This window comes from Salmo salar, chromosome 29 (genome assembly GCF_965601325.2).
Source record: "Salmo salar chromosome 29, fSalSal1, whole genome shotgun sequence".
In the NCBI taxonomy this organism is placed as follows: Eukaryota; Metazoa; Chordata; class Actinopteri; order Salmoniformes; family Salmonidae; genus Salmo; species Salmo salar.
The window spans coordinates 31,699,851-31,712,101 of record NC_138319.1 but is presented as its reverse complement, the minus strand read 5'-3'; the positions used below and the strand labels follow the sequence as shown (position 1 = coordinate 31,712,101).

At 42.9% G+C, this 12,251-nt stretch overlaps 1 protein-coding gene across 1 annotated transcript in view; it reads left to right on the top strand.

The window, feature by feature from the left end:
- The window catches only part of LOC106590590 (catenin delta-2), a 597,564-nt gene that overhangs the window by 530,965 nt on the left and 54,348 nt on the right, over positions 1–12,251 (top strand). Inside the window, exon 22 of the mRNA XM_045710617.2 lies at positions 4,440–4,566. Coding sequence (XP_045566573.1) covers positions 4,440–4,566 — 127 coding nt within the window. The remainder of the gene's footprint in view (positions 1–4,439; positions 4,567–12,251) is intronic.

The window sequence follows — 12,251 nt, the reverse complement described above, 5'->3', positions numbered from 1 at the left end:
TGGAAGGATGGTGTGATGGTGTAATGGAAGTATGGTATGATGAAAGATGCTATGATGAAGGATGGTGTGATAGAAGGATGGTGTGATGGAAGGATGGTGTGATAGAAGGATGGTGTGATAGAAGGTAGTGTGATGAAGGATGGTGTGATGAAGGATGGTGTGATGAAGGATGTTGTGATGAAGTATGGTTAGATGAAGGATGGTGTGATGGAAGGATGGTGTGATAGAAGGATGGTGTGATAGAAAGATCCTATGATGAAAGTTTGTGATGGAAGGATGGTGAGATGGAAGGATGGTTTGATAGAAAGGTGCTGAGATGAAGGATGGTGTGATGAAAGGATGGTGTGATGGAAGGATGGTGTGATGGAAGGATGGTGTGATGGAAGGATGGTGTGATGGAAGGATGGTGTGATGGAAGGATGGTGTGATGGAAGGATGGTGTGATAGAAGGGTGGTGTGATGGAAGGATGTGTGATGGAAGGATGGTGTGATGGAAGGATGGTGTGATGATGAAGAATGATGTGATGGAAGGATGATGTGATGGAAGGATGTGTGATGGAAGGATGGTGTGATGGAAGGATGGTGTGATGGAGGGATGGTATGATGAAGGATGTTGTGATGGAAGGATGGTGTGATGGAAGGATGGTGTGATGGAAGGATGATGTTATGGAAGGATGATGTTATGATGAAGGATGGTGTGATAGAAGGATGGTATGATGAAGGATGGTGTGACGGAAGGACGGTATGATGTAAGACGGTATGATGTAGGATGGTGTAATAGAAGGATGGTGTGATGGAAGGATGGTATGATGAAGGATGGTGTGATGGAAGGATGGTGTGATGGAAGGATGGTGTGATGGAGGGATGGTATGATCGAAGGATGCTTTGATGGAAGGATGGTGTGATGAAGGATGGTGTGATGAAGGATGGTGTGATTGAAGGATGGTGTGATGGAAGGATGGTGTGATGGAAGGATGGTGTGATGGAGGGATGGTATGATGAAGGATGCTTTGATGGAAGGATGGTGTGATGAAGGATGGTATGATGAAGGATGTTGTGATAGAAGGATGGTGTGAATCGGAAAAGTGTCTCTATATTTCTTTGAAATATTCCCTTTAGCCGTACATTATTTGCCTTAGGAATTATGTAGTGAGATCAGTGTAGTTGAAATGTGTTATTAAATCCTGTTTTCCGTTACTCTAAGTGGCTCAACACTTGAATATGGAATATGTCTAACATCAAACATTCTCTTCCCATTGTCTTCAATCTCATTTCCACTTAATGTGGAATAGACCTTTTTCTGTGAGAGAGTCACGACTAGTTTCACACACACACACATACAGACACACGCACACACACACACACACACGCACGCACGCACGCGCATGCACACACACCCACGCATTCAAGCACTTGTGCCCGCACACAGGTTTGATAGAAAGGTGCTGAGATGAAGGATGGTGTGATGGAAGGATGGTGTGATGGAAGGATGGTGTGATGGAAGGATGGTGTGATGGAAGGATGGTGTGATAGAAGGGTGGTGTGATGAAGAATGATGTGATGGAAGGATGGTGTGATGGAAGGATGGTGTGATGGAAGGATGGTGTGATGGAAGGATGGTGTGATAGAAGGGTGGTGTGATGGAAGGATGATGTGATGGAAGGATGTGTGATGGAAGGATGTGTGATGGAAGGATGGTGTGATGATGAAGAATGATGTGATCGAAGGATGATGTGATGGAAGGATGTGTGATGGAAGGATGGTGTGATGGAAGGATGGTGTGATGGAAGGATGGTGTGATGGAGGGATGGTATGATGAAGGATGTTGTGATGGAAGGATGGTGTGATGGAAGGATGGTGTGATGGAAGGATGATGTTATGGAAGGATGATGTTATGATGAAGGATGGTGTGATAGAAGGATGGTATGATGAAGGATGGTGTGACGGAAGGACGGTATGATGTAGGACGGTATGATGTAGGATGGTGTAATAGAAGGATGGTGTGATGGAAGGATGGTATGATGGAAGGATCGTATGATGGAAGGATGGTATGATGGAAGGATGGTGTGATGGAGGGATGGTATGATGAAGGATGCTTTGATGGAAGGATGGTGTGATGAAGGATGGTGTGATGGAAGGATGGTGTGATGGAAGGATGGTGTGATGGAAGGATGGTGTGATGGAAGGATGGTGTGATGGAGGGATGGTATGATGAAGGATGCTTTGATGGAAGGATGGTGTGATGAAGGATGGTATGATGAAGGATGTTGTGATAGAAGGATGGTGTGAATCGGAAAAGTGTCTCTATATTTCTTTGAAATATTCCCTTTAGCCGTACATTATTTTCCTTAGGAATTATGTAGTGAGATCAGTGTAGTTGGAATGTGTTATTAAATCCTGTTTTCCGTTACTCTAAGTGGCTCAACACTTGAATATGGAATATGTCTAACATCAAACATTCTCTTCCCATTGTCTTCAATCTCATTTCCACTTAATGTGGAATAGACCTTTTTCTGTGAGAGAGTCACGACTAGTTTCACACACACACACATACAGACACACACACACACACGCACGCACGCACGCACGCGCATGCACACACACCCACGCATTCAAGCACTTGTGCCCGCACACAGACAAGCACACACACACACAATTGTATTACAGCCGTCTCAGTGAAAACAGAAAGGGGATTTGACTGGGGGGAAAAGTAAAGCATACAACGCTGAATTTTAAAAAGTGTGAAATTGAATGAGTGTGGTGAGTCAACAGAAATGGCCGTGGGTGAGGCCTGGCCGGACAGACCAATCTGTCGTAACTTTTACTAAGCCTAATCGCATCACACAAGCAGACACTAACACAAGCTCTGACACTCACCTTGTGCATAGGGCTATAATGTGTGCTATAATGTGTGCTAGAATTGCCTCGTCCCTTGCATTCTTACGGCCTGGAAATGCTGTACCTGTCCAATGGCCTTAGGCACAACAGGCACGATGGTCGCTTGGCAACCAAACTCTCTCCTTGCCAGTGGGGGGCTGTGGCATGGAAGGATGTAGAGAGAGAGGGAGGGATAGAAAGAAGAGGGGGGGGGGAGGAGAGAGAGAGAGAGAGAGAGAGAGAGAGAGAGAGAGAGAGAGAGAGAGAGAGAGAGAGAGAGAGAGAGAGAGAGAGAGAGAGAGAGAGAGAGAGAGAGAGAGAGGAGAGAGAGAGAGAGAGAGAGAGAGAGAGAGAGAGAGAGAGAGAGAGAGAGAGAGGAGAGAGAGAGAGAGAGAGGAGAGAGAGAGAGAGAGAGAGAGAGAGAAATGAGTGAGGGTGGAGAGGAGAGAGGAGAGGATAGAAGGAAATAGGAGAGAGGAGAGGAGAGAGGGGATAGGAGGAGAGGGGATAGGAGGTGTAGAGAGAGGGGATAGGAGGAGAGAGGGGATAGGAAGAGAGGAGGAGATAGGAGGAGAGAGGGTAGAGGAGAGAGGAGTGGAGAGAGGGGATAGGAGGAGAGAAGGGATAGGGGATAGGAGGAGAGCGAAAGAAAGTGGGGCATCTTTGATCCTTCAGGAGCTCAGCAGGAAACAGGCATGTCACAGGCAGGGCAGGATTGTGCGTGTGTGCGTGTTAGCAGATAAAGTATAAGGTGTATCATGGCAGGCAAGAGGAGAGGGAGTTCCCAGAGGATGGAGAAATAGTGATGCCAGAACAGTCTTGGTAGTTACAGTATATCATTATTAACTGTAAGGGTTATGGCTCTTCTATAGCCAATCCTAATGTTTAATGTTTTATGATTTCTTAGGTCTTGTTTTTAGTTATCCGGTTTTTATTCTTCACCGAAGACTTTTATAACTTCCGTCATATCAACACAGTAATTATAAACTGGGTGGTTCGAGCCCTGAATGCTGATTGGCTAAAAGCCGTGGTATATCAGACTGTATACCACAGGTATGACAAAAACATTATTTTTACTGTTCTAATTATGATGGTACGCAGTTTATAAAAGTAATAAGGCACCTCTGGGGTTTGTGGTATGTTGCCAATATACTAAGGGCTGTTCTTAGGCACGACACAACGCAGAGTTATTGCTTAATTATACAGCAGCAATTATGTGAGTGAAGTTTTGGGTTGTTTAGATAGAAAAGCATCGTTAGACAATTACTTAATTGGAGCTGGAACCCAGCTGAGAGTTCTGTCTCTTCTATTTACAGTCATTATATGAAAACAACAGCTGCTGTACTTTGTTGTTATATCATCCATCTGATGAAGGACCGAACAGGGATCAGTATGTGTGTTTTATTGTGAAGACATTTTAACATACTGTATCTGTCTGTGTGTGTTGTGTAGGATGGATTTGTTAATGTCTTTGACCTTTAAACATGTTTCTCTCTGTTTCTGTCTCTCTATGTATATCGCTCTCTCTCTCTCTTATTGCTCTCCTTCTCTCTCTCCTACAGGATGGATTCTCTCAGTATCACTTTGTTGGTTCTGCCTCTACGATAGAGAGAGACAGACAGAGACCCTACTCCTCCTCTCGCACCCCTTCTGTGTCCCCCGTACGAACCTCACCCAACAACCGCTCAGGTCAGTGTGTTTGTGTGTGAGCTGTCCCTTCTTGTCACCCTGATAAACTCTCCCCTCTAACTTCCTGTCCCTTAACCAGGCCAATGAGCCAGAGAGCTATAGGAGTACATTAGCATTATCCATTAGCATCAGCGCTAACCTGCCTGTGGCTGTGCTTCCTTCACAGTGGGTTTAGCATGGTGATGAGGCAGAAAAGTGCTTTTACTCTCCCTGGCTTAGTGGACTCTTCAACTGACCCTGGCCTCAACTTCAGAGCAACCAGCTTCCATGCCTAATTGTGTGTGTGTGTGTGTGTGTGTGTGTGTGTGTGTGTGTGTGTGTGTGTGTGTGTGTGTGTGTGTGTGTGTGTGTGTGTGTGTGTGTGTGTGTGTGTGTGTGTGTGTGTGTGTGTGTGTGTGTGTGTGTGTGTGTGTGTGTGTGTGTGTTTCGTACCACTCTATTGCTCTTCTCCTACTAAGAACTGAGATGGTGCAGCTGGTATTATAATGCTGTAAGTGAGTGTGTGGTATAGTAGTGAGTAGGGGTGAAGTTAGACATGATGACCTAAGTTGGAAGAGGATAGGAAAAGATGAGAAGATGAGTCGAACTTTGAATATTGACGTTGAAAAGCAGGAGCTTTGAGGAATATAGAGACCCTGCTCTCTCGTCTATCCCTCATCTCCCTCCTATCCACACCTCTACTTTCATTCCCTTTCTCCCTCTCCATCACCCCTCTATCTCTCTCTAATCCTGCATTCCATCATTCGCTCCTTCTTCTGTTCTCTAGTACATGCTGTTCTGTATCTACTAGAACCATGTTCCTCTGAGACTGATCAAAGCAGATTGAGAGTGGGAGGAAGGGAAGGAGGGGGGGAGAGAGAGGCGGGGGAGTCAAAGAGAGAGAGATTGATTTTATTGAACGTTTATTTTAACAGGGAGTCAACTCTGAGACCGAGGGTCTCATTTCCAGGTGAGCCCTGGTACACAATACACATTGAGATACAATTAAAACTACACATGCATAAATACATGTTAAAATACACACAAATATGCAATAACACCGTCATAAAGAACAGTTCAATTTCTCAGCTACTAGGTCCTCAAACAACACTCAACTGCCCGAGAGGCTCCAGAGCATCACATTTTAATGAGTTCTGCAAATTGCAATCTTAAAAACTAAAGGCGGATTTACCTAATTCGGTGGAGCCCCGAGGAACTTCAAGAGTTAACCAACCCTGTGAACATGTTTTGTAAATCATGTTTTTATACTTCAACAATGAAGTTAGGTAAGTTGGAAAGCTTGTGTCGTAGAGCTTTGTAAGCAAAGAGGGAGTAAGGAAGTGACCTATGGGACTTTAATAAGGACCAGCCAACCTTGTGATACAGGATGCAATGATGCGTGTTAATACTGTCACCTGTGATAAAGCGAAGGGCGCTATTGTAGACAGCATCCAAAGGTTTAACCTCTACGGGATCGGTGTCCCTCCACCGGTTGAACTAACGTGCACTAATGTGATTAGGATGACGTTGTAAGTAACAATAACATTTCCCAGGACATAGACATATGTCTTATATGGGCAGAAAGCTTAAATTCTTGTTAATCTAACTGCACTGTCCAATTTACAATAGCTGTTACAGTGAAAAAAGACCATGCTATTGTTTGAGGAGAGTGCACAACAACAAAAAACTTTTATCACGGCAACTGGTTTGATACATTCACCTCTGAAGGTAAATAATGTACTTACATTCAGTAATCTTGCTCTGATTTGTCATCCTGAGTGTCCCAGAGATAGAATATAGCATAGTTTTGTTTGATAAAATCCATTTTTGTATTAAAATGTAGGAACTGGGTTCTAAAGTTTGAACCCCTGCTGATTGAATTGGCTGTGTGCTTATGGGGTGTTTGTCAAAATGATATCTAAAAGAGTAGATTTTGCAGGGTATCATAAGTTGGGGCGGGTTGGTTAAGTTATCAGTTGAGTTAAATTTAGATCAGTACAAATGTCTTTCAGTCTTTGATACTGGCGTCAACCATTCCAGGTTAAGATCACCAAATATATGAATAATTCTGAATTAGAATAGTTAGACAGAAAATCAGACAATTTGCTAAAATCAGTCCAAGGCCACAGCTCTGGGATTTCAGATCAGATGGAGTCTCTAACACAAACATGCTATGATCAGTAGGTAACCCTCTATATGAAATAGACATGGGGTTGGCTTAAAATGGTGTACAGTGCCTTCGGAAAGTATTCAGACCTCTTAACTTTTTCCAAATTCTTTTTACGTAACAGCCTTAAGGTAAAATGGATTAAATAAATAAAAAATCCTCAGCAATCTACAAACAATGCCCCATAATGACCAAGTGAAAACAGTTTTTTATTTTATTTTAGCAAATGAGTATTAAAACTAACAAATAGAAATACCTTATTTTCTGTACTTAAGTATTCAGACCTTTTGTTATGAGACTCGAAATTGAGCTCAGGTGCATCCTGTTTCCATAGATCATCCTTGAGAGTCCACCTGTTGTGGATGTCAGAGCAAAACCTGTTTCTATAACTTGGAGTCACCTGTGTTGAATTCAATTGATTGGACATGTTTTGGAAAGGCACACACCTGTCTATATAAGGTCCAACAGTTGACAGTGCATCTCAAAAACCAAGCCATGAGGTCGAAGGAATTGTCTGTGGAGCTCCGAGACAGGATTGTGTCAAGGCACAGATCTGGGGAAGGGTACCAAAACATTTCTGCATCATTGAAGGTCCCCAAGAACACAGTGGCCTCCACCATTCTTAAATTAAATACATTTGGAACCACCAAGACTCTTCCTAGAGCTGGCCACCTGGCCAAACTGAGCAATCGGGGGAGAAGGGCATTGGTCAGGGAGGTGACCAAGAACCCAATGGTCACCTTGAGTTCCTCTGTGGAGATCTGAGAAATTTCCAGAAAGACAACCATCTCTGCAGCACTTCACCAATCAGGCCTTTATGGTAGATTGGTCAGACGAAAGCCACTCCTCAGTAATAGGCACATGACAGCCCGCTTAGAGTTTGCCAAAAGGCACCTAAAGACTCTCAGACCATGAGAAACAAGATTCTTTGGTCTGATGAAACCAAGATTGAACTTCTTGGCCTGAATGCCAAGCGTCACGTCAAGAGGAAACCTGGCACCATCCCTACGATGAAGCATGGTGCTGGCAGCATCAAGCTGTGGGGATGTTTTTCAGCAGCAGGGACTGGGAGACTAGTCAGGATCGAGGCAAAGATAAACGGAGCAAAGTACAGTGAGATCCTTGATGAAAACCTGCTCCAGAGCGCTCTGGACCTCAGACTGGGGCGATGGTTCACCTTACAACAGGACAACAACCAGAGCCTGGACTTGAACCCAATCAATCATCTCTGGAGAGACCTGAAAATATCTGTGCAGCGACGCTCCCCATCCAACCTGACAGAGCTTGAGAGGATCTGCAGAGAAGAATGGGAGAACCTCCAAATGCTGGTGTGCCAAGCTTGTAGCGTCATACCTAAGAAGACTCGATGCTGTAATCGCTGCCAAAGGTGCTTAAATAAAGTACTGAGTAAATGGTCTGATAGTTCCATTTTTTATTTGTAATACATGTCCACTTTTTTTTGTTGCTTTGTCATTATTTAGTATTGTGTGTAGATTGATGATGAATTTTAGAATAAGGCTGTAACGTAACAAAATGAGAGTCAATGGGTCTGAACACTTTCAGAAGGCACTGTAGATACAAGATTGCTTAAAACTGTGCCATTTGGTCTATGCCTCAAACGAGTATGTGGATAAATACAAGACTCAATACAAGGTTGCCTGTTTGGGCCAAGGACTGATATCCCATCACTTTTTAAATTCCTTTTCAATGTTAGCACTCGTTGGCTCAGTGGTCCAAAGTCGCGGAAGTACGGCGGTAATGCAGCTGAAGGCAGCTTCAGACGGATGGATATGGGTTAAGGGACTGATGTTGTCACCCTTTTGTTTGATGTTGGCTATCACTTGCCTGGCATCGGAGTCTCTATGACCAGAACGGGCTCCTAGGGCCACACAGTCCACTTCCAGCGGTTCAAAGCTGTTTGCCAGGCGGAGCAGATCCCTGGGTGAGAGAAATGTTCAGGGCTGAGATCTGAGGAGAGGAGGAGAGAGAAGTTGGAGAGAGAGAGAGGGGGGAGAAAGATACAGAGAGGAGAGAGTGAGAGACAGGGAGGTAGTTCATGTTTGAGAGAGAAGGAGAGATGGAGGTAGTTTATGTTTGGGAGAGAGAGAGAGAAATGAGTGAGGAGAGGAGATAGAAGGAAATAGGAGAGAGGGATAGGAGGAGAGAGGAGGCAAGAGAGGGGATATGAGGAGAGAGGGGATAGCAGGAGAGAGGGGATAGGAGGAGAGAGGGGATAAGGAGAGCGGAGATAGGAGGAGAGAGGGGAGTGGAGAGAGGGGATAGGAGGAGTTAGTTCATGTTTGCGAGAGAGAGAGAGAGATGGGGGTAGTTCATGTGTGAAAGATAGAGAGAGAGACTTTCAATTTAGGAAATGTGCCCAACGGTACAACTTGGGACAAAAAAAGCAGCGCCTCTGGTGGATTTGGTCTAGCAGTGAATGCAGCAAAAGAAAAAGTCTGCGAAGCATTTTACTCAATAAAATAATATTCTCAAAAATAAATATTCCTATCCAAATCTGGTGCAAAATATTCAATAGTAATTAGACTAACTGCACTATATGGAAGCGAGGTTTGGGTTCCAACCTTTAATTACGATTAAATGCATTGGGAGACAAATTATCCAAAATATCCAAAAGAAAGTACCTGTAAGGGGTGCGTAACTGGTGGCAGGGAAGTCAGACGCAGGAGAGCAGGAACTAGGTAATAGCCGGAGCAGTTTAATTGCAAAACCAACGGCATAAAGAATAACAAACATGGGTACAAAACCCGTTGCGCACCAGTAAACATGTGCACAAGCACTTACAACAAACAATTCCACACAAAGACATGGGGGGAACAGAGGGTTAAATACACAACAATTAATGAGGGAAATGAAAACCAGGTGTGTCGGAAAACAAGACAAAACAAATGGAAAATCAAAAGTGGATCGATGATGGCTGGAAGACCGGCGACGTTGACTGCCTAACGCCACCCGAACAAGGAGAGGAACCGACTTCGGTGGAAGTCGTGACAGTACCAACTAATGCATGCAAAGCGGAAATCGGAAGATTCCTTTGAATTGTAAATATAAAGAAAATGACACTAAAATGTTGGCACCATTTGAAATTAAGCCCCCAAACATCCTTACAATTCAAAGCACTGGAAACCCAAGAGCTGAACACTGAAATGAGTCCCTTATGTCAGCTGTTAAAATCACTAAACAACCCTATTATCCAAACACACAGGAAAATCAATGAAATTGTTACAGAAACTAAATCCTCCTATTAGACTAATTGTGAAAATGAAACAAAAACACAGAATGAACTAATTAGCTATTTGACACTCAGAGAATACTAATATACAGAATATCTCTAGTCTCTCAGAGATATAAAACAGAAACAGATCCTGACCAAATACAGGCTCAGCGACCACCAATTAATAGGGTATAGAAAAAGGGAGACACACAAAGACATGGCTAACCCAAGAGGAGTGTCTATGTGGTCACTGCACCACAGGGGAGGTAGAGACAGAGATGTACATTTTCCTCTACTGTGATTGTAACGGCTGTCGTAGGAGAGAGAGGACCAAGGCGCAGCGGGTTGCGTGCTCATCATTATAATTTATTAAATAAACGTGAACACGGAAAACACGAAAAACAAAGAACGACAGACCGACAGTTTCACAGGCTACAAAAATAACAGCAGTGCGAAATACAACAACCCACAAACCCCAGGTGAAAAACACACACGTAATATATGACTCCCAATCAGTAACAATGACATACAGCTGTTCCTGATCGGGAGCCACACAGACTAACAAAGAAACAGAACAACTAGATAAACCATAGAAAACCAACACTAGAACAATGACTCAACCCCCAGACTACATAAACCAAACACCCCTTAAATAACACACACAACCCAAACCATATGAAACAAATACCCCTCTGCCACGTCCTGACCAAATATAATACAATTACTCCCTCTGCTGGTCAGGATGTGACAGTGATAAATACTCCCATATAAGCTAATATCTTTTGAAGAAAATATCTAAATCAATTCCCAACTTCTGGGCATTTACCAATGACATAAAGCTGTTAATTATTCTGGGTGAGGGAGAAAACACAAATATTACTGTCATGTCCTGACATATATAAGTTGTTATTTTCTATCGTAGAGTGGTCAGGGTGTGACAGGGGGTGTTTTTCTGTTTGTTCTATGTTTTCTATTTCTATGTTGTAGTTCTAGTTTGTCTATTTCTAGGTTTGTTTTTTTGGGGTTGACCTTCAATTGGAGGCAGCTGGTTCTTGTTGCCTCTAATTGGAGGTCATATTTAGTATGGGTGTTTCTGCATGTTGTTTGTGGGTGATTTATATTTTGAGTAGTGTGCTTTTTCCCCTCTCTGCATCACGGTTTGTTGTTTTCTGGTTAGTTTAAGTATTTTTGTATTGCATCACGGTTCACTATTAAATAAAGATGTGGAACTACGAAAACGCTGCGCTTTGGTCCGCTCCTAACAGCCGTGACAATTACTGCCAGATATGTATACGATTGCCATAGCCTGAGGGACATCCCATGACCATTAGTTCCCTGAAGTATGTACATTGTATATAACTTACAAGTACTACATAGTGTAACCATCATCCATGTACATTATGTTGATTATTTACTAGCCATTATTTTGTATTTATTCGTATTTCTATTTAATTAAATGTATCTACCTAAGTTTCCACAATACATCAGCAGTAGTGTTGTAACTGTATACATGATTCTATTATTTTTACTACTGAAATAAACTGGATTTCATTGTCCTCATTGGATTGGACTCTATTGACTGAAATGCTTAAGCACTTCACCATCAAAAACAGGTCACAACTCCTGCAGCTCTGTCGCATGCTGGGTATGTACATAGTCAATGGTAGGCTTCGATTGGACTGCTATGGTAGGTACACTTATAGCTCTCAGAGCGTTCACAGTCAGCCCACTGAAACTAGGGACTGGGATCAGATCAGCAAAATCACAGTCTACTTGGACAGAGCAATACTCAATCATGAGGCATCATAGCCAAAGGAACTGAATAATATAAAGGAAAATAGTGTGGAAACCTACAAAAAAACTATTAGGCAACATATTCAATCCCTTTTAGACAACTTCCTGGACAAAACGTTCCACTGTAATAGTGAAGGCGTAGACTTGGCAGTAGAAAACCTAAAAAGTATATTTGTCTTCTCAGCTTCCCTATCAAATCTATACATTTCAAACAGAAAACCGGAGAAAATGATCAACAATGACAAATGGTTTGATGAAGAATGCAAAAACCTAAGAAAGAAATTGAGAAACCGATCCAACCAAAAACATAGAGACCCAGAAAACCTGAGCCTATGCCTTCACTATGGTGAATCGCTAAAACAATACACTACGAAAAAATGAGTCCATAGACTAACCACTTCTGGGAAAATTGGAAAACACTAAATGAACAACACGAAGAGTTATCTATCCAAAACAGAGATGTATGGGTAAACCACTTCTCCAATCTATTTTGGCCCAATAACAAAGACCAAA